The sequence below is a fragment of the Macaca fascicularis genome, chromosome 8 (assembly GCF_037993035.2).
Source record: "Macaca fascicularis isolate 582-1 chromosome 8, T2T-MFA8v1.1".
NCBI classification, from domain to species: domain Eukaryota; kingdom Metazoa; phylum Chordata; class Mammalia; order Primates; family Cercopithecidae; genus Macaca; species Macaca fascicularis.
In genome coordinates this window covers 104173282-104200119 of record NC_088382.1, presented here as the reverse complement: position 1 = coordinate 104200119, position 26838 = coordinate 104173282, and the positions used below count along the sequence as shown (strand labels likewise).

General features: G+C 39.1%; 1 protein-coding gene across 3 annotated transcripts in view; it reads left to right on the top strand.

The window, feature by feature from the left end:
- The window catches only part of VIRMA (vir like m6A methyltransferase associated), a 64802-nt gene that overhangs the window by 1531 nt on the left and 36433 nt on the right, over window positions 1–26838 (top strand). Inside the window, exons 2-9 of one of the 3 annotated variants that reach the window (XM_073999094.1) lie at window positions 3431–3485; window positions 7447–7562; window positions 13054–13140; window positions 14239–14287; window positions 16074–16242; window positions 20662–20784; window positions 22492–22764; window positions 24455–25595. In XM_073999094.1, the coding sequence (XP_073855195.1) occupies window positions 24580–25595 (1016 nt within the window). In that variant the 5' untranslated portion in view covers window positions 3431–3485; window positions 7447–7562; window positions 13054–13140; ... (3 more) ...; window positions 22492–22764; window positions 24455–24579. The remainder of the gene's footprint in view (window positions 1–3430; window positions 3486–7446; window positions 7563–13053; window positions 13141–14238; window positions 14288–16073; window positions 16243–20661; window positions 20785–22491; window positions 22765–24454; window positions 25596–26838) is intronic. The other 2 variants (XM_005563715.4, XM_045398509.2) reach the window with 2 other exon arrangements.

The following is a 26838-nucleotide window of genomic DNA, read 5'->3' as shown; positions in this document are numbered from 1 at the left end:
TTTGAGTCCAGGAGTTTGAGACCACCCTGGGCAACATAGTGGAACCCCCGTCTCTACAAAAGAAAATTAACTAGCTGTGGTGGCTTGATGCTGTTGCCCCAACTACTCAGAAGGCTGAAGTGGAAGGATCACTTGAGCCTGGGAGGTCGAGGCTGCCGTCAGCTAAGATCACACCACTGTGCTCCAGCCGGAGCAACAGAGTGAGACCCTGTTTCGAAAGAAAGAAAGAGAAAGAGAAAGAGAAAAAAAAGAGAAAGAGGCATATGATGAATTAGTTTAGTACTATTCTAGTTTAGGAAAATTGGCCTTCATTAGTTTATCATATATTTAATCTATTCTTTTATTCATTCTTAGGTAAACATTGAGTACCTTAAGCGCATAGGGCAGATGGTAAATGCCTTCTTCTGGGGTGATTGGGGAAGGCTTAGTAGAGATCACATTTGAATCAAGTCTTGAAGGAGGAAGTAGGGGTTTGTGGGTGATATGAAATATTGAAATGTTTGTTTTCAAGAAGTTATAACCCAGTGTTGGAGATTAGATCCACAAAATTGTGATTTGAGTTAGAATGTGATGATCGCATAAAGAAACACAGTGTGAATTCATTGGGGTTTATCATCTTTGTTTACAAAATGCCCATCAGTAGCTGACATATTAGAACTAGCTGTCTTTGTGGGTATAAATAAAGGATACATGATTTCAGAGGAGGCAGAGATAACTTTTCATTTGAGAGTATCAGGAAAGACTTCATCAAGGTGTTTGGCTTATGAACTTGGTCTTTGGTGAAAGGGGCAATATTTCACGGTTGTAGTTAGGAAAGGAGGGCATTCTACTGGAGTAGTCAGTCATCTGTTAGGATATGCTTGAAGTAGCAGTGTGAAGTGGCACCCAAGGCAGTTCAGAGACAGATCATGGAGCTCCTTGAATGCTCAACAAAAAATTACAGACTTTAGGCCAGGCGCGGTGGCTCAAGCTTGTAATCCTAGCACTTTGGGAGGCTGAGGCGGGTGGATTGCCTGACGTCAGGAGTTTGAGACCAGCCTGGGTAACACGGTGATACCCGTCTCTACTAAAATACAAAAAATTAGCCGGGCATGGCGGTGTGCGTCTGTAGTCCCAGCTACTCAGGAGGCTGAGGCAGGAGAATTGCTAGAACCCGGGAGATGGAGGTTGCTGTGAGCCAAGATCGCGCCACTGCACTCCAGCCTGCACGACAGAGCAAGACTCTGTCTCTTAAAAAAAAAAAAAAAAAAAAGTTTTTTTTTTTGTAGGAAATGGGTAGTTTTTGAGCAGGCAAATCATACAATTAGTAAGATACATTGGGTAGATTACTTGATCAATAATGCTTAAAATGGTTCAGAGAAAATAGACGTAAGGTGACAAAATCAGGGAGAAAAAGTGAGATGTTATGAAAACCTGAGTTAGCCAATGGGCAGCAATCATTGTTTAACATTTATTGACTGCCTAATTTGTGCCAGACACAGTGGGCTTTGATAACTTAAGTAAATCATCTCTGGTCCTTCCATCAGTTTTTCTTCTTTTTTTTTTTTTTTTGAGACTAGGTCTTGCTCTGTCACCCAAACTGGAGTGCAGTGCTGTGATCACGGCTTACTGCAATTTCTGCCACCGGGGCTCAATCGATCCTTCCATCTCTGCCTCCCGAGTAGCTGGGACTACAGTTGTGCACCAACACGCCTGGCTAATTTTTTAGTTTTTTTGTGGAGGTGGTGTTTTGCCATGTTGCCCAGGCTGGTCTTGAATTCCTGAGCTCAAGCGATTCTCCCACCTCAGCCTCCCAAAGTGCAAAGATTACAGGCGTGAGCCACTGCAGGGCCCACACTGAGTTTTCAAAGGTAGTCATCTATATTTTGTAGATAAGGAAACTGAGCTTGAGAGATTAGGTGACTTTACTAAAATAACATAGCTAGATTAAGATCCACCATCACACATTTTTCTGGCTCTAAATCAGTGCTATGCTATGTCCCAGTGGAACTACATAGGAGAGGATTTATACATCTTTTGGATATATACAGATTTCGAGTATAGAATTGACAGGATGGCAACTGATTGTGTGAAGGAGATAGGGTAGTTAAAAATGGTAGAATTCTAGTTTTAGAGACAGGAGAACTAGTGGGACTAATGATGGTAAGAGTGTGGAAGTGAGTTTGATGGGAATGGGATAATTAGCCAGATTACTTTGCCCCATAGGAAGCTGAGAATCTGTTTAACAATTATTTATGAAAATCACTTTTGGAGGTGAGGGTATGGCTTTAGGAGGGGCAATACAAGTCAGAACAAAACCCATTGCCCTTGATTTCAAAGGAATTTGTAATACGGTAGAGAAGAGACATTTATTAGTTTCACACAGGGAGTCCTTATTGCCAGCTACCATTAACAGCTCTTTTTTTGGTATTGTACTTATTTTACCAATAATTTCCTCTTTCCCACGTAAAGAACTGATACACGTTTTTAAGGCCAATCTACTGAGTTCAGAAGACAGTTAAACTTATTAAAAGACAATTTCATTGTGAGGGAATAGTGTTCCTGTGAATGAAAAAACACTTAACGTTACCAATCAAGAATGCAAGATAAGCCAGGTGTCGTGACATGTGTGCCTGTAGCCCCAGCCTGAGAGGCTGAAGTGGGAGGATCGCTTGAGCCCAGGAGTTGGAGGACAGCCTGGGCAACATAGCAAATGCGGTGGCTCATGCCTGTAATCCCAGCAATTTGGGAGGCCGAGGTGGGTGGATTACAAGGTCAGGAGATCGAGACCATCCTGGCTAACCTGGTGAATTCCTGTCTCTACTAAAAATACAAAAACATTGGCTGGGTGTGGTGGCACGCCCCTGTAGTCCTAGCTCCTTGGGAGGCTGAGGCAGGAGAATGGCGTGAACCTGGGAGATGGGGCTTGCAGTGAGCCTAGATTGCGCCACTGCACTCCAGCCTGGGCGACAGGGCGAGACTGTGTCTCAAAAATAAAGTAAAATAAAATAAAAAAGCAAAATATCTCTCCAATGTTAGCATATACAATATTAGAAAAAATTGTTTAAGTTAAAATCAGATTTAAGCAAGATTATTTGATAAACAAGTATATGAGTGGAAAGCTATTGTATTTGTATATTCCTGTTGATAAATGAATTAATTTCCTTTCTGTATGTCTCCCTATTGTAATCAGCTTTTTCTTTGTATTTTGTAGCTGTAATTCACAACTGTCTTTATATTAACGTTTTTCCAAATCCTCTAGTGATTATTATACTTAAATGTATACACACATTGCCCACGTTAATATTACAATACTGTAATACTGTTTTGTGGTTTATTTTTTCACCTAACAATGTGTTGTACGTCTTTGTGAATCAAGAAGTAGTATACTTATATAATATTTTAAAGTAAGCTTATTTTTAAAAATTTTCTCTTTTTTTTTTTTGACTAGGTAATACATGTATGAGGTACAAATACAAAAGGTACAAAAGGGTATATGGTAAAAAGTAAGTCTCTCTCCTCACTGTCCCCTAACCATCTTGTTTCTCTCCTTAGATATTCTATATAATATTCTTTTTAATTGGCTGTGTAATATTCTTTAAGTGGTAATGCTATATATATTTTTTGAAACAGGGTCTTGCTGTGTTGCCCAGGTTGGAGTGCAGTGGTGTGCTTATGGCTTACTACAACTTCTTCCTGGGCTTAAGTGATCCTCCTGCCTCAGCCTCCTGATTAGCTAGGACTATAGGTGCACACCACCATGCCCGTCTAGTTTTTAAAGTTTTTTTTTTTTTGTGGAGATGGGGTATTACTGTATTGCCAGGCTGGTCTTGTACTCTTGGCCTCAGGTGATCCTCCTGTCTTGGCCTCCCAAAGTGCTAGGATGTTAATGCTACTATTTATATATATTCTCATACATTTGATAATGAGAATGAGAATATATATATATATATATATTCTCATATATTTAGGTTTCTGACTTTACAGTGGTGTGTAATATTCTTGAAGCTAAATTGTTTTATACATTTTTAGTTAATTTTTAAATATTACTTTCAAGTGTGGAAGTGCTGGGTTAAAATAGAGTCCTAGGAGAGTAGGTCAATATTAGAAAGTCCTGTATTTTAGAGGTCATTTAAAAATGACTGTAGGAAACCAATTAGGAACTCATCTGCAGAAATGGAAAAGGAAGTGGTAGCAGTAGATGTGATAGCTAAAGGAGAGGGTAGAAAGAGAAGATAATTGCAGGGATAGAAGAATAAGGAAGGGAAACAGTTATGCTGTGACCTTTAAACATGCAGGTAAATGACTCCTTCCAAAGATAATTGTGGCTCAGAGTTGTGGAATCTGACCAGTCTTCATATTCCTGTTACATTCCTGATCATGAACCTTCCATGATTTCCCATTGTCAACCTGTTTTCCTAGGCTTTGTTTTTATTTCTCTGAAAACACAATTCAATAACCATTAATCAAGTGCCTATTAAAAATTCGTTTATTAAATGAATATGCTAGGCACTATGAATATGCAGTAAACTAAGACATAGGTCTGTCTTCTTTAAACACATAGTCTAATGGGAGAGATAAGAGGCAGTTACAATTCAGCTAGATAAAGGACTTTAGGCACTAGGAGGAGAGGCACCTATCTAGATTTGATCTGGCTCAGCTTTCAAGAGAAAGTTTACTTGTACAAGGAGTTGGGGCAGAGGGATGTGATGGATTTCGAGCAGAGAGAACATCATGAGTGAGGGCATGAAAATGATAAAAAGCATGATAGGCTAGGGATGTAAGTTTGGAGTGGTAAAGAAGCCAGTCTTGTTTTAAGACCTAGGAATTTTGCTTGGCGGCAGTAAGGATCAGGGGAGTGGTACATGTATAGTTTAGAAAGACCATACTTCAATAGGAGAATGGGTTGATGGGAGACAAGAAAGAAGCACAGGATGCAAAGTCATAAGAATGATATACTAGACTTTGGGGACTCGGAGAGGGAAGGTTGGGATGGGGGTGAGGGATAAAGACTACATATTGGGTACAGTGCACACTGCTTGGGAGACAGGTACACTAAAATCTCAGAAATCACCATTAAAGAACTTATCCATGTAAACAACCACCTGTATCCTAAAAACTATTGAAATAAAAATTTAAGAAACAAAACTTAAAAAAGAAGCACAAAATCAGTTAGGTTCCTATTGCTGTAATTCATATTGGAGTGGTGTAGTATATGGAACTAAAGGAGTGACAGCCAGAATGGAGGAGAGCTTTAATCAATAGGATTTGGTGTTTGAATAGATAGATGATATAGATGAGAGAGGATGAGAAGTCCAGGATGATAATGTCTTGGGCAATATGTGGATGGTGATGCCATCACTGATGTAGGAGAAATTCAGTTTGGATTTGTTGAGTTTAGTGCACGAGGGACATTGAAATGGAGAGGCCGAGTGGGCAGTTGGATATAGTAGCCTGGGGCTCAGGATAGAGGTCCTAGTTGGAGATACAGGTTTGGAATTGTCTTCTGACTGTGGATGAAAATCTTGGTTTTGTAATTCTGTTGGTTGTCCTTAGCTACTCTTCTCTGCTTTCCTCCCCTATTTTGCTATTCTGCCCTCTAGCTATGATGAACTATATTTGCAATTTCTTTCTTTCCTTTTTTTTTTTTTTTTTTTTTGACAGAATCTCGCTTTGTTGCTTAGGATGGGGTGCAGTGGTGCTATCACGACTCACTGCAGCCTCAACCTCCTGGGCATAAGTGATCCTACCACCTCAGTCTCCTGAGTAGCTGGGACTACAGGCATGTGCTACCATGCCCAACTGATTTTTAAACTTTTTATAGACACAGCATCTTCCTATATTGCCCAGACTAATCTTCTCGAACCCTGCCCTCAAGTGATCCTCCTGCCCCAACCTCCAAAGTGTTGGGATTAAAGGTGTGAGCCATGGCTCCTGGCCTGCACTTTTGTGAACCTTCCAAGTTCTTATTTGCATTCCTTTTGTGCATGCTTTCTCCTTGTTTGCCTACAACCTGGGCTGGGGACCTAAATACCCCTCTGAATTTTCATAGCGTCCTTTGTGAGTCTGTATCATGGCAATTCACTTGTCTACCACAATAGATTGTCTTTTCGATAATGGCAGAGATTGTGTCTTGTCTTTGTAGCCTCAGAACTAGCATACTTTGGAACATAGTCGACATTTAATACATATTTAGAAATAAATATTTAATAGAACTGGTAGCAACAAATACAGAAACTCTTTTATATACAAATAAAATAGATTTTGAATGGCTATTTGTAAATCCTTAAATTCATTGTTGTTAAGCATGATATTTTTTATGGAGAGACTCAGTCTTTCTAGATGCAAATAATGTGAGCCATTCTTCTCATGATGAACTTTGACCACTAGGTAATGACAGTTGACTGAAGTACTAGGAAAAGTTGACATAAAATTGTCCAAAAACAATGCGAAAACTCTCTTTTTAATTATTGAAAATAAGAATTATATTTACCTAATCCTGTGTCAAATGATAGAGGTAAGTGTATACTAGATATAATTTATGCTGTTTCTTTTTTTGTTTGTTTTTCTTTTTTCCCCAGAGATGGAGTCTTACTTTGTCACCCAGGCTGGAGTGCAGTGAGGCAATCATATCATAACTCAACTGTAGCCTCAAACTCCTGGGCTCAAGTGATCCTCCTACCTCAACCTCCTGAGTAGTTAGGGCTACAGGCATGCACCTCTACTTCTATTTTTTTTTTTATAATAAACTCTTAGTTTGTGATTTATTTTTTTAAATTTTAGGAGGGGTTTATTTCAACTATTCAGTACCTAAATGCTTTCCCTGATCCCTTGATATTGGTTGGTATATAAGTTTAACAAAGTAAGCTGATCTATGTACAGATTTACAGTTTCTTATCTATAATTCAGAAACTCAAAAATGGCAAAAAAAAAACCTCCACCAAAAACAAAAAAACCCTGCCCTGAATTCATTTGGCCATGCAATCTAATCTGAACTGATATGGTGCTTGTTATAATCTTTATTTAGTGTGAATGTTGATACGTGTGGCTGCAGAAATATTGGTGTTTTGATTACAGGGTGCTGCTGCAGAAGCCACTGGGGGGTCTAAAGTAATATGCAGTATTTGGATTATATTATCTTTCTAGAAATCTAAAAGTCAGGATTCTAAAAGGCATTTGGCTCCAGAGATTTCAGATAAGGGACTCTGGGTCTGTATTAGTCTAAGCAAAACATCAGCAGGGAGGTAAATGCATGGCAGAAAATGTTATGCAAATCGAGAAACTTAAGTAGGTACATCTTACCAGCTATTTATACAACACGGTAAATAATATAATATATTTAATGATATTTAATGATATGGAATATTAAGGTTATATGTGACATTGTGAATGAATAAAATTTGAATAGAGAAACTGTTTTACAGAATGTTCCGCACCCTTCCCCCTCCGGCCTTTTTTTTGTTACAGCAAAGTTCTCATATAGATGTGGTTCGTTTTCCATGTGTGGTTTATATCAATGAAGTCCGAGTCATACCCCCAGGAGTAAGAGCCCATAGCAGTCTGCCAGACAATAGAGCATATGGGTAAGTCAACTCTCTTTTTAAAAGTATTTTTTGGTAAAAGATTTCTTAGAAACATATTCTTAAATGCAAAAATGTAAGGGAATATTTTACAAGTAATAAAATCCTGAAACTATTCAGTTATGGTTATGCTGCATTGTAATTAGGTCTATATTTTCTGTATAATGCATATATCATCTTAAACCTGAAAACAGTAATTATTTGACCTGTGTACTAGGTAAGATTTTTCTTTATTCATTTTTTTTTAACTGATGGTGTTAGGTTTACATTTTCTAAAATATTCTGGGATGGTATAACCAGGTAGATGAAGTATTTTTAACCTGATTTTTCTCTTGAAAATAAGTGGGAATTAGTTGAAATATTTACAAGTGTATTTTACTATTATTACCGTTATTGCTACCTTTTTTTTTTTTGAGATGGAGTTTTGCTCTTGTTGTCCCGTCTGGAATGCAATGGCGTGATCTTGGCTGACTGCACCCTCTGCCTCCCGGGTTCAAACGAGTCTCCTGCCTCGGCCTCCTGAGTAGCTGGGATTACCCCGCTACCATACCTGGCTAATTTTTTGTATTTTTAGTAGAGACGGGGTTTCACAATATTGGTCAGACTGGTCTGACCTAGCACTTTGGGACTGGTAATCCCAGCACTTTGGGAGGCCGAGGCGGGAGGATCACCTGAGGTCGGGAATTCGAAACTAGCCTGGCTAACATGGAGAAACCCTGTCTCTACTAAAAATACAAAATTAGCCAGACATGGTGGTGCATGCCTGTAATTCCAGCTACTCGGGAGGCTGGGGCAGGAGAATTGCTTGAATGTGGGAGGTGTAGGTTGTGGTGAACTCAGATTGTGTCATTACACTCCAGCCTGGGCAACAAGATGAAACTGTGTCTCAAAAAAAAAAGAGTTAAACTAGCTACTTTGTGATGCGTGTTATGGGACAGATTCAAAGTTAAGGGCTTGTTTCTTCATAATTGTGGAAAATAGTTCATTGTTTGTAGAAATAGGTATAAAGTCTTCATAGGCGCCATTCAAAAATTAAAAGATACACAACAAGAAAAATCTTTAATGTTTATAGTGGAGGATCATTATAATTGACTCATATATTTTTTTCCATGTTTAAGAAAATTGACTCATGTTTTCCTATATGTTTCTTCCTGATTTTCCTATAAAGGGAGCTTTGTGTAGAATGAGAAAGATTGGATAATGATAGTATATCCAACAGTCTTCTCTAATTGTACTGCTTTTGGCCAAAGAAAGTTTGTCATTTATTGCTCCATAACAAAGTATAGCAAATTTAGCAGCTTAAAACTTCACATTTATTATCTCACATTGTTTCTGAGGGTCAGGATTCTGGGAGTTGCTTAGCTGGCTCAGGTTCTTTTGTGAAATTGTAGTCAAGATATAGACTGGGGCTGAAGAATTTGCTTGGTAGCTCACTCACGGGGCTGCTGGCAGGAGGCTTCACTTCTTTGCCAGGAGATCCTCTCCATGGGCTTGTTCATGTCATGACGCGGCTTCTTCCAGAGTGAGTGATCTAAGAGTGAGAGAGCATGCCCAAGAAAGAAGCCACAGGCAGTGTGTTTTATAACTTAACATCAGAAGGTGACGTATTATCATCTTTACCATATTCTGTAGGTTACATATTCTGCTGCTACAGTGTGGGAGGGGCCTACATAGGGTGTACACCCTACCACATAGGGTGTGAATACCAGGAAGCAAGTGTCATTGGGGCCATCTTAGAGGCTGGCTACCATAGCAGACAAGTTGGATTTCAGCAATTAGCTGCCATTGGTAGGATTATTTGTTTCATTTTCTGTTATCCTAATCCTCTTCCTTTTTCTTAGCTGGGGATGTGTGGCTTTTCATGTTGTAATAACTCTAAACATAAAGTATCAGAAACAAATTTATACATGAATAGTATGCTATGGAACAGTAAAATAAAGTATTAATGTAATAAAACAAATGTAAGAGTGAGGCCCGGGCATGGTGGCTTATGTCTGTAATCCTAGCACTATGGGAGGCTGAGGCAGGTAGATCATTTGATGTCACTAGTTTGAGACCAGCCTAGTCAACATGGTGAAACCATGTCTCTATTAAAAACACAAAAATTAGCCAGCTATGGTGGTGCGCACCTGTAATCCCAGCTACTCAGGAGGCTGAGATAGGAGAATCGTCAGAACCTGGGGGGTGGAGGTTGCAGTGATCTGAGATCGCAACACTGCACTCCAGTCTGGGCAACAGAGCAAGACTCCATCTTAAAAAAAAGAAAGAAAAAAGAGCCAGGAAGACCAGAATCTGAAAGTTGAAAGCAGTGTTAGAGATCAAGTAATATTTGTGGGCATACTTTATAATAGTGTTTTTTCTCATTATAAAATTTAGAAATGCTTAGATAAAATTAAAATCCCTTTAATCTCTTTATTCTGGTAGGGTGGGTGGCTCAGGCCGCTAATCCCAGCACTTTGGGAGGCCAAGGCAGGAGGATCACTTGAGACCAAGAGTTTGGAGACTCCATCTCTACAAAAAATTTAAAAATTAGTTGGGCGTGGTGGCTCATGTCTGTAGTCCTCACTACTTGGGAGGCTGAGGTGGGAGGATTGCTTGAACCTAGGAGTTCAAAGTTGCAGTGAGCTGTGATTGTGCCATTGCCCTCCAGCTTGGGTGACAAAGCAAGACTGTGTTTCAAAAAAAAAAAAAAAGTAATAATAATAATTTTAATTCCTCTGTTCCAAGAGTATCTTAACATTTGATGTATATTTTTAATGTGTGTTTGTGTGTGTGTGTGTGTGTTCATACATATATATATGTATGCTTGTATATCTATTTTATTATTACTTTTTGCAAATATGATACCTTACATGAGGTTAGGTTTTTTAGAGTCGCCGAGTTGTAAGATGACTGTTTAGTGCAGTCAGATTTCCTTTGATTCTTTAAATCGTTTTTCAGTGACCAGGACCTGAGCCTTTGGGGTCTCAAAAGTAAAGAAAGAGTTTGTATTTTAGCTCTTTTTCCTTTTCTGGAGATACTGAAGTCCAGGGTCTAGTTTAAAGAAGGGCCAAGAGGGATCAGGTGCAGTGGCTCATGCCTGTAATCCCAGCACTTTGGGAGGGTGAGATGGGTGGATCAGCCGAGGTCAGGAGTTCGAGACCAACCTGGGCAACATGGTAAAACCCCATCTCTATTAAAAATACAAAAATCAGCCGGACCTGAAGGCACGTGTCTGTAGTCTCAGCTACTTGGGTTGCTGAGGTAGGAGGAGCGCTTGAACCTGAGAGGCGGAGGTTGTGGTGAGCCGAGATCGTACCACTGCACCCCAGCCTAGGTGACAAGAGCAAGAATCCTCTCAAAAAAAAAAGAAAGAAAAGAAAAAGTAGTAAAGAAGGGTAAGAGGAAGAGACTAGAGTTGTTGGGCGCTTGTGATTGAATTTGGGTAAGGCAAATGTATGTTGTTATTTTGCTGTTACTTTTTAGTGTTTTATGTATTCCTTTATTTCATTTATAAGATATCAGGAGTACTTTTACATCATTAAATATTATTTGATTTTATGATTTCTAATAGCTACATAGTCTAATGAATGACTATACTATAAATGTATTTGATTAGTCTCCTATGTGGGGATCATTAGATGGTTTTTAGTTTTCAAATTACAAGTAATAGTATGATGAATATCCTCTTGAAAAAATCTGTTCAAATATCAAGGTTTTCTGTAGAAACGCTTTCTAGAAAAAAGTACATCAAGTGGTGTGTCTTTGTCCATTTTGTGTTACTTTAACAGACTACCACAGACTGGATAATTTATAAAGAAATTTTTATCTCAAAGTTCTGGAGACTGGGAAGGCCAGTATCAAGGTGCCAGCAATCTGGCAAGAACGTTCTTGCAGCTTCATCTCATGGTGGAAGGCAAGAGCCAGAGAGCCCAAGAGAGCAAAAGGGAGCAGAACTTGTTTTGTTAACAAGCATACTGTCACAGTAACTAATCCACTCCCCAGATAACAGCATTCATTCATTCATGAGGGCAGAGTCCTCATGACCTAGTTGCCTCTTGTTAGGCTTGCCTCCCAACACTGTTGCATTGGGGATTAAATTTCCAGTACATGAAATTTGTGGGATACTTTCAAATAGTAGCTTGATGTGAACATTTTCTTAGTCTACTGAATTTTATTGCCACGTTGCTTTTCAGAACGATTATGCCTGTTTGTGCTTCTACCAGAAGTGCATACAGGAAACTCTTTGATAGTACTCTAGACATTATAGTTACTAACATTTGGATTTTTATATAAGTGAACAAGAATAAAGCATATGGTGTTCAAAGTCAAGATTTTAGTTGAATTTGAGGAATTTCAACCAAGGGTGCTATGGTATAATATCTTTTACATAAAGGGTAGCAAGATTTTAGTCTAATGCAAATTAAATAAGCTCTGATATTAACCAAATCTATTTTTAGAAACCCTGAAATATTTTTGTAAATTGCTGCTGTACAAATATCAATTGGCTTTAAGTCACAACTTAGGGCTCTGATGCTAACATTACTATTATAGTCTTGTATTAATGTGGATTAAGTTGAAATTGTAATTATACAACTGGAAGTTAGCTAATCCCTGATTCTTTTGTTAATGAAAGGTCACAGGCATGGTGCAGCAGCTTATGCCTGAATCCCAGCACTTTGGGAGGCTGACGTGGGAGGATCACTTGAGTTTAGGAGCTTGATTCGAGACCAGCCTGGGCAACATAGTAATACCTTGTCTCTACTTAAAAAAAAAAAAAAATTAGACCAGTGTAGTGGCATATACCTGTAGTCCCAGCTACTTGGGAGGCTGAAGCAGGAGGATTGTTTGAGTCTGGGAGCTGGAGGTTACAGTGAGCTATAGTCACACCACTGCACTCCAGCCTGGCAAGAAAGCAAGACTGTCTCTAAAAGGAAGGGGAGGCCAGACACAGTGGCTCACGCCTATAATCCCAGCACTTTGGGAGGCCGAGGCGGGTGAGTCACCTCAGGTCAGGAGTTTGAGACCAGCCTGGCTAACATGGCGAAACCCCATCTCTACTAAAAGTACAAGAAAATCAGCTGGGCGTGGTGGTGCGTGCCTGTAATCCCAGCTGCTCAGGAAGCTGAGGCAGGAGAATTGCTTGAACCCAAGAGCAGAGGTTGCCATGAGCCGAGATGGTGAAATCGTGCCTGCCATTGCACTGCAGCTTGGGTAACAAGAGCGAAACACTGTAACTCCGTCTCAAAAAAAAATAGAGTGATAGCATGCAAAATATACTTGATTAAAATTTGATATTCAATAATACTTAAAAGGAGCTGTTGGCTACTTGAGATTGGATGTAAATAAAATTACATACAATATCATAGTTAACTATATTTTTGTTATTTAAATCTTAGGAATATCATATTCTAATTCTAGAATTGCTCTTAACTTTGTACTTACTGTGTTATTTGTTTTAATTTAGGAAGTATTTGTTACAAAGGCTGATGTTTCAACTTTGTTTCATTCACAGAGAGACATCTCCGCATACATTTCAATTAGACTTATTCTTCAACAATGTAAGCAAACCAAGTGCCCCTGTTTTCGATAGGTTGGGAAGGTATGTACCTGCTAGATAATTTCACCAGAACTCATGAGTTAGTAAGCAACACCTTTTAATTGATTCTTTAGATAGAAGAAAAGGATATATCTGCTGGTAGACCCAAGAACACAGGGTTTAATTGTGTCAAGGCTGTAGTAAAGAAATGTCGAACTCCTAAGGAGATGTTGAGTTTATAAAGTAAAAATTTAAATGTGTGAAACAGACATTGTTTGTTAACTTGTTACTCATGCATGCCTTTCTTATATACATGATACTTTCACACATGATAGTAACCTTCTAATTTGGAAAATATTTTTGATTCTAATATAGACACATTGAGAACTAATATTTTATATGTGTCTTTCACATCACACTACTGTGCAATTTACAATTCCATAGCCACATTTTGTAAAATGAAACTTTTGTAAATAGATAACCCCTTTTTTGATTATTTAGTACATGCTACGTAGTTTTTTTTCAGGTTAGGTATTATTAAACCTGTTGTTACGATGTCTGCAAACAAATGGGTTTAGTTAGAACTCATAAAATAAAAAAAAATTAAAGGCAGCTTAAAAATGAGAAAATGTCTATTCCTGTCAGGAATTAACAGTTTCTTAGACATCACTCATTCTGTTATTGATCCTTCTCATTTATTATTAAATTATGTTAATAATTTAACTCTTTTTTTAAGTGAAGGGAAACCTTAGATAATTTGAAGCAGGTAATTTTTAGTATTTGGAGGTGTTTTTATGTCAGTACCTACTTAATAAAAACAGGTGCTTTTCTTAAATTTTGGTTGTAGTCTACATTTTTGTATGACTGTAATGCAAAGTGGTTCTTTACTCTGGCTGTACATTAGAATTACCTGGTGTGCTTTTAAAAATTTACTGATGTCCATACTAACCCCAAAGCAATTAATTCAGAATCTGGGATTGATTTATTTTTTTCTTTATCACATTTTGGGGGGCAGTACATTAAACTCAAACTTTGGTTTATTGAATCAAAACAAAAATCTAGCATTTGATTATATTAAAATATTTGAATCTAGAAAGACATCTTCGTGAACTGTGATGTTCAGTGTTTGAGCTTACATATTTATTTCTACTCTCTTGACAGCCTGGAATATGATGAGAATACTTCCATCATCTTTAGACCTAACTCAAAGGTAATTATGGAAGTCAGTTTTCAACTTGTCATTACTATTTGCTCTCAACTCCATTTAAAGTTTTTGATCCATATAAATCAGTGTTGCAGAATGTCATCTCTTATCTGATTCTTCTAGCATCTAGACACTATTTTATAATGCAGTAAAGACGTCGTAATGTTTTTTACCTATAAAGCTCTTTCTTCCTCTTTCGAGTCAAGAAGAGGCCAGCATTTGTGCTTTACCATCTTTCATTTAGATAGGCAAGTTCAGAAGATGACAGGCAGGCAAATTGTTATTAGACACTACTGTGCCTTAATTAAAGTTTCTTTTAAAAGTACGTATTTCATATTTTTCCTTTCCTGTAAAATGTATGCCTTTTTTCTTGATATGCCAGATGCCATGCTGGAAGCATTTAGTGGCAGATTTGGAATGCAAACATAATTATGACCTGGTATGGTGCTACTCAGCTTGCTGTTTGGTTTTGGGGGGGATGGGTATTAAATCATTTGTATCCTGTTTAGACTGCAAATTGTCTTTGTTATCTGTTTATCTTCCTTCCAGTGGGATTTCTGTTCAGTCTGTCAATCCTTGGCTGGTCTTCGAACCCTTCTTCTGGTCCACAGTTTCCCTGTATAGTCTAACAAAGAAATATTAATTTCTTTTTTTCCTTATTGTGCCTCCAGAAGGGGCCCTGGTAACACTTATAACTTCATCTTTACCCAACATGGTGGGGTGGAAACAGAACTCTGAAGTCAGGGCCTTTGGTTTCTATTGCAGGCTCTTCTTCACGTGCTCTGGTTTTCTTATTTCCTAAAAGGGAATGACAATATCTGCTCTCTTAATTATGAAGATCTAGCTATTAATGTAGGTAAACTCTAAAAAGCATAAAGTTATTTTTATCTTATAGGGAAATACTGAAGGTTAATGGCATTGGCAAAAGTCTTTAATCTTTTTAGGAGAAAGTTTGTTTGCAAAAACCATTTGTATAATGCCTCTGGGTTCCCTTACTTTTTTTTTTTTTTTTTTTTGAGACCGAGTCTTGCTCTGTCGCCCAGGCTAGAGTGTGCAGTGGTGTGATCTTGGCTCACTGCAACCTCCACCTTCTGGGTTCAAGCAGTTCTCTGCCTCAGTCTCCTGATTATCTGGGATTACAAGTGCCTTCCACCAGGCCCGGCTAATTTTTGTAATTTTAGTAGGCACGGGGTTTCACCATCTTGGTCAGGCTGGTCTTCAACTCCTGACCTTGTGATCCACCCACCTCAGCCTCCCAAAGTGCTGAGATTACAGGCGTGAGCCACTGCACCTGGCCAGTTCACTTACTTTTTAACGTACAATGTGGGTACATAAAATATACCTGCATGTATGAATTTGGCTTATGAGAAGAATGCTATGCAGTTTTATGGACTTTATCATTCTTGAGACTGAGCATCATTTGTGCTTTTGGTCCCTTCTACCACCCCTGTACCTATTGGGGTTTAATTTATTAATTAGCAATAACTCCTACTTAATTTTATTCTTATTTCTTTTCTCCTGGATTGGAGTCTGGTTATACTTTTGAACAAGGTTGACGTAAAGCATAGGACTGGGAGATACAATCTTAGGACAGGTGTGGGTGTACTTATGGTAACTCTGGAGAGTCACATTAAAAGCTGTGCCTGGGTGAATTTCACTTTGTGTTGACTTTGCATTTTCAGCATACTTTTAAAGACTTTAGTTGAACCACAATCTAATTTGATATCAGCTAACTTCTAGCATTTTAAAACATGACTTTGAAAGATTTTTTTTTTCCCTCCCTAAAAATCAGGTGAATACTGATGGTCTGGTGCTAAGAGGCTGGTATAACTGTTTGACACTGGCAATATATGGATCAGTGGATAGAGTGATAAGCCATGACAGAGACTCTCCACCACCACCACCTCCACCTCCACCACCTCCCCAGCCACAACCAAGTTTGAAAAGGAATCCAAAACATGGTGAGAATTTTAAATTTGTTTTTGCAAGTGAAACTTATATCCGTGGTGTAAAAAAAAAATGATTCGAAGAGTGCTTTTCTACCTTTTGTTCTTGTTTTGTTTTATTTTTTGAGAGGGAGAGAGGAAGAAGAGAGGGGGAAAGTGGGGAGAGGGAGAGAGGAGGTGAGAGGGAGAAGCAGAGGGGCAGAGGGGGAGAGAGGGAGGAAGAGGGGGTGATAGGAGGAAGAGAAGGAAAGAAGAGGAGGCAAGAGAGAGAGGCAAGAGAGAGAAGGGGAGGGAGAGAGAGGGAGGGAAAGTGAGGGACTGGCGGGAGAGAGTGAGCAAGCACACCTTTTTCACCTTTTGAACCTTGCTTAAGACTTGACAAGATAGCTATCTGTTAGTCTCCCATTCTTGTCTATAAGAGTTTCTTTTTATGTTGAAGTGGCGACATTTTATTTTCTTCCTCTGTTTTCCTAGAGAGCTTTTAAAACTGACCCAAGGGAATTTTTTCCCATTTAAAATATCTTTTTTTTTTTTTTTGACGGAGTCTCGCTCTGCCGCCCAGGCTGGAGTGCAGTGGCCGGATCTCAGCTCACTGCAAGCTCCGCCTCCCGGGTTTACGCCATTCTCCTGCCTCAGCCTCCCGAGTAGCTGGGACTACAGGCGCCCGCCACCTCGCCCAGCTAGTTTTTTGTATTTTTTAGTAGAGACGGGGTTTCACCGTGTTAGCCAGGATGGTCTCGATCTCCTGACCTCGTGATCCGCCCGTCTCGGCCTCCCAAAGTGCTGGGATTACAGGCTTGAGCCACCGCGCCCGGCCTAAAATATCTTAATGACAATGCAATCCAGTGACTATTCATGGTTTACTATTAAAATTATTTGTAAATGAATTGAAAAATAGGCAGGGAGTTTGTGTATTCCCGGAGTACTTATATAAATGACATTTTTTTTCAAGAGTGCATATAAAATTTGATTAGGTATATACATCTTAACTAATGTAGATTTCTTTCACTTTTTTTTTTTTTTTTTTGAGACGGAGTCTGGCTCTGTCGCCCAGGCTGGAGTGCAGTGGCTGGATCTCAGCTCACTGCAAGCTCCGCCTCCCGGGTTCACGCCATTCTCCTGCCTCAGCCTCCCGAGTAGCTGGGACTACAGGCGCCCGCCACCTCGCCCGGCTAGTTTTTTGTAGTTTTTAGTAGAGACGGGGTTTCACAGTGTCAGCCAGGATGGTCTCGATCTCCTGACCTCGTGATCCGCCCGTCTCGGCCTCCCAAAGTGCTGGGATTACAGGCTTGAGCCACCGCGCCCGGCCAATTTCTTTCACTTTTGAGAACCTTTTGCTCCTTAACTAGAAACAAGAAAAATAAGAACTTCAGTGGCTTTCTTTCAGAAGGTAGGCAGCTGGACTCATGTTTCTTAGAATCTCTTCTCACTCCAGTGTTAATTACTGTGAGAAGTTGACCACAAGGCTGGGTGCAGTGGCTCATGGCTGTAATCCTAGCACTTTGGGAGGCTGAAGTGGGAGGATTGCTTGGGGTCAGGAATTCAAGACCAGCCTGGCCAACATGCCGAGACCCTATGTCTATTAAAAAAAAAAGCAGTTGACACAATGAGATTCATAGCCAGCTGCAGTGGTATGCATCTGTGGTCCCAGCTACTCAAGAGGCTGAGGCAAAAGGATCGATTGAGCCCAGGAGTTCGAGTCCATTCTGGGCAACATAGTGAGACTCCCATCTGTAGAAATAAATAAATAGGCTGGGCATGGTGGCTTATGCTTGTAATCTTCACACTTTGGGAGGCTGAGATGGGAGGATTGCTTGAACCTATAGGAGTGTGAGACCAGCCTGGGCAACATAGGGAGAACCTGCCCCTATCAAAAAAAACAAAAGAAAGAATTAGCTGGGCATGATGGCATGTGCCTGCGGTCCAGCTACTCTGGAGGCCGAGGTGGGAGGACCCCTTGAGCCTGGGAAGTTGAGACTGCAATGAGTCATGATTGTGCCACTGTACTCCAGCCTAGGCAACAGAGCAAATCCCTGTCTCAAAAACAAAAACTAAAACCCACACACAAGATGAATAAATAAAAGGAGTTTCAAGAATGCATTTTGAAATTGTAATTAAAGTCACAAAGGAATAATATTTTGCTTTATAATTAGCATTTTTGTGACTATAAATGACCTTTGTTTCTCTGAATCCTGATATAGTAATGTGGTGTGAGCTCTTTTTTTTCTGATGGTGGTCATACACTGTACTTTTCTTACATCTTACCTGCTAAGCATAGCTACTCTTTCAGTTTTCTTTTTCTTTTAGTCCTTCATTTTTCTGTGCTTGTTTTTTTTTTTTTTTTTTTTTTACCAAACCGTGAGCTCCTTGTGGATAGAAAGTATGTTTTACATATATTTGTGTTTTCAGTCTTATCATAGTGTCTGACGTATGTAGTGGTTACTCTAAAAATTTGTTCAATTTACTGATTTGTTTTAAAATTGACACTTAAGTACATATATACATGTGTTTTTAACTTTTTATTTAAATTTTTTTTTAATTTCGTTTTTTTGTTTTTAGAAACAGGATTTTGTTCTGTCTTCCAGGCTGGAGTGCAGTGGCCTGATCATAGCTCAATATAACCTCGTAATCCTGGACTCAAGCAGTCCTTCCACCCCACCCTGTGGAGTAGCTAGGACTACAGACGTGTGCCACCCTCTGTCCCAATTCATTTTTTTGTAGAGATTGGGTCTCACTATGTTGCCCAAGTTGGTCTCAAACACCTAGCCTCGAGTGATCCTCCCAACGCAGCCCTTCAAAGTGCTGGGTTGATAGGTGTGAGCCACCACACCTGGCCCCTTAACTTTTTACTTTGAGATAATTATAGATTGACTGGAGGTTGCAAAGAAATATACAGGGAAGTCCTGTACACTCTTTAACCTCCCCCAGTGATAACATCTTTTATAAATATAGTATAATATCAAAACCAGAAAACTGGTGTTGGTGAATCTGTGGAGCTTATTCAGATTTCACTAGTTAGACATGCACTTGTTTGTGTACGTGTAACTCTGCATTTTTACGTCATGTGTACAGCCTTGCATAACCAACACCATGATCAAAATACTTAACTGGGCTGGGTGCCGTGGCTCACGCTTGTAATCCCAGCACTTTGGGAGGCTGAGGAGGGCGGATCACTTGAGGTCAGGCATTTGAGACCAGCCTGGTCAACATGGTGAAACCCCATCTCTGCTAAAAATACAAAAATTTGCTGGGCGTGGTGGTGCATGCCTGTAGTCCCAGCTACTTGGGAGGCTAAGGCAGGAGAATCACTTGAACCCTGGTGGTGGAGGCTGCAGTGAGCCGAGATCGTGCCATTGCACTCCAGCCTGGGCAACAGAGCAAGACTCCATCTCAAAACAAAACAAAACAAAAAAACAAAGAAAACCCCAAACTTCACTACACCATTGCCCCAAGATTGCCTATTACCCCGTTATAGCCATATTCATCCCACCCATCGCTAGCCTTTGGCAGCCACTGGTCTGTTCACCATCTCTATAGTTATATTATTTTACACATTTTACATCAATGGAATCGTGCAGTATCTTTGTGAGATTTACTTTTTTCATTCAGCATAATTTCATTGAAGTTCAACTTATTATATATGAATAGTTTGTTCTTTTTTATTGCTGAGTGGTATTGCACAGTATAGATGTACCAAAATTTATTTAACTGCTCACCTGTTGAAGGACATTTGGGTAGTCTCTATTTTTTGGCTATCACAAATAAAGCTGAACATTCCCATATTTTTTTTGCATGAAAATAAAAGCTTGGGATTATGTCCAAGCCTAAGAGTGTATACATTATATTTTGGTATGTGAGAAGTCAGAAATTCTAATGTTACCAGTATAGATTAATTAGCAAAATTTCTGTTAAGATGCCAGGAAGGAAGAGTTTATCATCAGTTAATTCTTAAGATAGAAGTCTCAAATGATGAAAAGTATTTTTTCAGTATGTGGGAAGTCAGAAATTCTAATGTTGTTAATATAGATTAATTAGCAAAATTTCTAAGACACCAGGAAGAAAAAGTTTATTATCAGTTATTTCTGAACATGAAAATCTCAAGTGATGAAAGGTATTTTTTCACCCATTCATTTCCTTATACTTTAACATGGTTATCTTTGTTCTACTTGGGGATTGATTTGTTCTAGGTCTATCTGTGTATACCTAAATCTGTGCATACTCAAGTCCTGAAATTGGCCTTGAGGAACCTGCATATACAGAAAGTCAGCCCTTTATATATATGCAGATTTTGCATCCTCAAATACCATATTTTAGATCTCTGTTTGCTTTAAAAAAAAATCACATGTAACTGGTTTGAAACACAGTTCAAAGCCATGTTGTTTGGGGGCCATCTGTAATTTGAAAGTTCTTTTTCTGTCTCCCATAAAACACTAGCTGATGGGGAGAAAGAAGATCAGTTTAATGGAAGCCCTCCAAGACCGCAGCCAAGGGGACCAAGAACTCCTCCAGGACCCCCTCCACCTGATGATGATGAAGATGATCCTGTGCCTCTGCCAGGTATAAATAAAACCAGTGCTAAGGTTTTCCCCCCTAGTTAATAGTACGTTTTTGTTTTTGTTTTGAGATGGTCTCACTCTGTCGCCCAGGCTGAAGTACAGTGGCTCACTGCAGTCTTGGCCACCTGGGCTTAAGTGATCCTCTCACCTTAGCCTCCTAATAGCTGGGACTACAGGTGTGCATCACCACGCCTTGCTAATTTTTAAAATATATGTGGAGATGGGGTCTCACTATTTTGCCCAGGCTGGAACTCCTGAGCTAAAGTGATCCATCTGCCTTAGCTTCACAAGGTGTTAGGATTATAGGCATAAGCCACTGTGCCTGGCTAATAGTGCTTTTTGATTAAAGAAAAGAAATTAGGTGCTAGTAATCAAATCTTGATGCAGTCTCTCCCCATGCTGTGCAGTATTTCCTTGTGTTTTTCTTTTTCTTTTTTCTTTTTTTTTTTTTTGAGACAGGTTTTTGCTCTGTGACCCAGGCTAGAGTGCAGTGGTGCCATCCCAGCTCACTCCAGCCTTGACTTCCCGGGTTCAAGAAATGCTCCCACCTCACTACTCTGCTGTAGTGACATATACAAAAGAGTGCCAGTTAAAAAGCAGTAGTAGTGGGCTGGGTGTGGTGGCTCATGCCTGTAATCCTAGCACTTTGGAAGGCTGACGCAGGAGGACCTCTTGGGCCCAGGAGTGTGAGACCAGCCTGGGCAACATACGGAGACCATTTCTCTATTAAAAATAAAAGTAAAATAAAATAAAAATAGGCCAGGCGTGGTGGCTCACACCTGTAATCCCAGCACTTTGGGAGGCCGAGGTGGGTGGATTACTTGAAGTCAGGAGTTCAAGACCAGCCTGGCCAACATGGTGAAACCCCATCTCTATTAAAAATACAAAAATTAGCCAGGTGTAGTGGCACACACCTGTAATCCCAGCTACTCGGGAGTCTGAGGCAGGAGAATTGCTTGAGCCCAGGAGGCAGAGGTTGCAGTGAGCTGAGGTCATGCCACTACACTCCAGCCTGGCCGACAGAGTGAGACTCAATAAAATAAAATAAAAATAAGTAGTATGTATTGGAAAAGATAAAAATCTGTATAGCTGCTTAAAAGCTAAAAACAAAAGGAATGGCTTAATAGTATACTTTATTATTGCTCATTGTAGAAGTTGTACAATGTATACTCAATATTTTTGAAATGGTGAGTAATTCTTTTTTTTTTTTAGGGTGTTTATAAGCTACATCATCCAAAATATCATTAAGTAGTTGCCATATCCAGTCTTACTGCCTTGTGTCATTTAAACCATTAAAATAATCTGTACCTTCATATACACCATGGAATACTATGCAGCCATAAAAAAGGATGAGTTCATGTCCTTTGTAGGGACATGGATGAAGCTGGAAACCATCATTCTCAGCAAACTATTGCAAAAACAAAAAGCCAAACACTGTATGTTCTCACTCATAGGTGGGAATTGAACAGTGAGAACACTTGGACACAGGAAGGGGAACATCATACACCGGGGCCTGTTGTGGGGTGGGGGGAGCGGGGAGGGATAGCATTAGGAGATATACCTAATGTAAATGACAAGTTAATGGGTGCAGCACACCAGCATGGCACATGTATACATATGTAACAAAGCTGCACGTTGTGCACATGTACTCTAGAACTTAAAAGTATAATAATAAAAAAAATCTGTTCCTTAAATCTCAATTTTTCAGTGTCTGGTGACAAGGAAGAGGATGCTCCTCATAGAGAAGATTACTTTGAGCCCATTTCTCCTGATCGGAATTCTGTTCCCCAGGAAGGGCAATATTCTGATGAAGGAGAAGTAGAAGAGGAACAACAAGAAGAAGGAGAAGATGATGAAGATGATGTGGATGTAGAGGAAGAAGAGGATGAGGATGAGGATGATCGACATACAGTAGACAGTATCCCTGAGGAGGAAGAGGAAGATGAAGAGGAAGAAGGTGAAGAGGATGAAGAAGGTGAAGGTGGGTTATGTTAGCTAGGACTTTGGGGTTTATGTACTAGAAACTAACTCGATGCAGCTTTGAAAAATGCAAAAGAATTTCTAGCAAAGATAAATGGGTTCCAAGAAACCCACGGGTCAGAATGTAGCTAGGCCTCAAGGCATGACTAGAAATGAGATTTCTGTCTCTCCTCTGCTTTGTGTGTTTACTTTAATCTCCCCTGTTTAACCAACTAGCCTAAACTGCCTGACTGTATCTCAGTTTTCTGTTTGACTTGCTACAATATGAGTTTCCCCTTGACAGCATCAGCTTTTGCCAGGAAAACAGGGTCATGTAGCAAATACATGTTGGTTAGGGATTTGGTGGCTGTTTGCAGAGTAAGGAGTGGTAAAGCTAGGTGGAATTCCTAAAGATGTCTGCCACTTAGATTTTTTAGCAAATGCTACAATCTTTTTAACAATTCAAGGGAAAAATCTCAGTTGCACAAGTACATGTGGCAGTATGATACAGTCCTTTAATTAGGCTTTATTTTTCCTTTGAAAGCAAAAAGTGAAAGATATTCAAGCTAACTGGCTCCTAATTTGCCCAAGAAATGGCATGTAATGTTAAAGCATTTATGCAAAATAACAGATAATCTGCCTTGGCTTTTTTCTGCAGATAGTGAAAATGAGTGTCATTTGAGAATCACAAGGGCTCTTTTACAAAGTAACAACTAGATTATCATGTGATACTTTTTTTTTAGCTTTTCCCATTCCCAGATTATCAAATAATTCTTTTTAGATTTACTGTATTTGGCAAAAGAGTTAAATTTTAGGCAGGCAGTTTTCTTTCTTTTTTTTTGATACAGAGTCTCATTCCGTCAGACCCAGACTGGAGCACAGTGATGCGATCTTGGTTCACAGCAACCTTCACCTCCAGGGTTCAAGTGATTCATCCCTCAGCCTTCCGAGTAGCTGGGCTTACAGGCGCCCGCCACTATGCTCGGGTTATTTTTGTATTTTTAGTAGAGACTGGGGTTTCACCATGTTGGCTAGGCTGGTCTCGGACTCCTGACCTCAAGTGATCTGCCCGCCTTGGCCTCCCAAAGTGCTGGGATTACAGGCATGAGCCACTGTGCCCAGCCATATTTTAAATTAACAAATTTTCCATCAAAATATAATGGAGATCTACAAAACTGTGTGATAGGTAAATGCAGAGAAATAAAAATTCAGGAATGTGAAATTAATGTTATAAAAAGAATCTACAATGGTTTTGCTGAAAATATTTGGTTTAACCTTATGATATTAGTTCTTATTTAACTTTAATATAACCAATTTTTTTTTGTCTTAAAAATAATCTCTCAAGAGGACAAGCATAATTTCTTTCCTCCTGAGATATTTTTGTTACTTTGAGGCATTTCTAATTTTATTTCTGTGAGGAAAAAGTATCTGTTACAGAGTTAGTTGTAAAACTGAACAGATACGGAGGAATTTGCTTAAAATGTTTGTTCAGTTTTCAGGTCTCACCCTTTTCAGGAAGAAAGAAAGTTTGTCCATAATTATTTTATTAGAAATTATAAAATGTTATAAAATTGTGGATAAGATGTTGGGGCAGAAGTTCGTTTTGTTGAGGAAATAATTTTTAATGTTTTATTAAAACTTTTGATCAATCAGAATTTATGCGTTAGATAAAGATGATGTAATACTTAAATATTATTCATACTAATTTTCAGGGGATGATGGTTATGAACAAATTTCCAGTGATGAAGATGGAATTGCTGACTTGGAACGTGAAACGTTTAAGTATCCAAACTTTGATGTTGAATACACTGCTGAAGACTTAGCTTCAGTTCCTCCTATGACATATGATCCATATGACAGGGAGCTTGTACCACTCTTATACTTCAGTTGTCCATACAAGACTACTTTTGAAATTGAAATCAGTAGAATGAAGGATCAAGGTCCAGATAAAGAAAATTCAGGGGCAATCGAAGCCTCAGTGAAGTTAACAGAACTCTTAGATTTGTATAGAGAAGACAGAGGTGCAAAATGGGTAACAGCTTTAGAAGAAATTCCAAGTTTAATAATAAAAGGGTTAAGCTATTTGCAATTGAAAAACACAAAACAAGACTCCCTTGGCCAGTTGGTAGACTGGACCATGCAAGCTTTAAATTTACAAGTAGCGCTTCGCCAACCTATTGCCTTAAATGTTCGACAGCTCAAAGCTGGGACCAAATTAGTGACCTCACTAGCAGAATGTGGGGCTCAAGGAGTTACGGAACTGCTACAAGCAGGAGTGATCAATGGATTATTTGAGCTTCTGTTTGCTGATCATGTATCATCTTCTCTTAAGTTAAATGCTTTTAAAGCTTTGGACAGTGTCATTAGTATGACAGAAGGAATGGAAGCTTTTTTAAGAGGTAGGCAAAATGAAAAAAGTGGTTATCAAAAGCTTCTGGAACTCATACTTTTAGATCAGACTGTGAGGGTTGTTACTGCTGGTTCAGCTATTCTCCAAAAATGCCATTTCTATGAAATCTTATCAGAGATTAAAAAACTTGGTGACCATTTAGCAGAGAAGACATCATCTGTTCCTAACCACAGTGAACCTGATCACGACACAGATGCTGGACTTGAGAGAACAAACCCAGAATATGAAAATGAGGTGGAAGCTTCTATGGATATGGATCTTTTGGAATCCTCAAATATAAGTGAAGTGGAAATAGAAAGGCTTATTAACCTCCTAGAAGAAGTTTTTCATTTAATGGAAACTGCCCCTCATACAATGATCCAACCTCCTGTTAAGTCTTTCCCAACGATGGCACGAATTACTGGACCTCCAGAGAGGGATGATCCATACCCTGTTCTCTTTAGGTAAGACATGTTTGTCTTTTGGGAAATAAATGTCACAAATCATTGGAGACAATTTTATGTGGTTGATTTTGCTGTTTATCTGATTGTAGGTAACTTATTTATGTGTAAGGATACTTGATATTTCAAAACAGTTATTCAGTAGTAATAACTGAGAAGTATGTTACTGTGGGTGAGTTTATATTGTGTTCTTTTTTTTTTTTTTTTTTTTTTTTTTTGTATTTTTAGCAGAGACGGGGTTTCACAATATTGGTCAGGCTGGTCTCAAACTCCTGACCTCATGGTCCGCCCGCCTCGGCGTGTGCCACCACGCCCAGCTAAGTTTTTTTTTTTTTTTTGTATTTTTAGTAGAGACGGGGTTTCACCATATTGGTCAGGCTGGTCTCGATCTCCTGACCTCATGATCTCCCAAAGTGCTGGGATTACAGGCATGAGCCACTGCGCCCGGCCTGTGTTAGTTCTTAAAGCAAAATTGGGAACTTAGTGAAAGAGTTTAATAATTAACAATGATGCTTGTATAAGCATGTCTATGAGCAAGAATAAATGAGAAACTGCTGACTTGCTTCTGGGAAGGTGGTACAGAGGGATGGTGTAGGAAGGAGAGCTTTTCTATGTGGACCTGTCTGTACTTATTACTCTTAATACATTGTAAGTTAAAATTATATTTTACTAACTTAATTTTATTGTCCTGGTTAAAGATGTCTTTAAGGTTCTGTTACTACTTGTTTTTGCCGTCTACCTCTCTTGTTATCTGTTGATACAGTTTTGCCATTGTTAGGACCACTATCCATAGTAGATTTTTTATTTTGTTTTGAGACTTTCTTTCTTCCCATTTGCCTGTAAATAATTTCCTAACATAAAAATGGAAAAATGGCATTTGAGTTATTTTATTACTTATTTTTGTGATTAATATTTTCATTGATTTGAAGCATAGTGCATTACCAGGAGATGGGATATGTGTCCACTCTAAAACCTCCACTTATCCAAATTCCTGTTTTTAGCTGAAACTGTCAGACCTTGTCTTAGTTTGCGTTCCCTAAAAGGATAACTTGAGTCGAAGTCTTAGGTGCAGGTTCTTTGTTTGAAAGATTATCCTACAAAGCAGAAATGCATGAAGAGAGTAAGATAAGAAAAGGAGAAAAACCAGTAAAGGAAGTGTTATTATGCTTATTATTGCTGTGGACAGCTGGGGCTCATCCTACTGGGGACCCTCTGAAGAACTGGTTAAAGTGTATCTCCTGCTTAT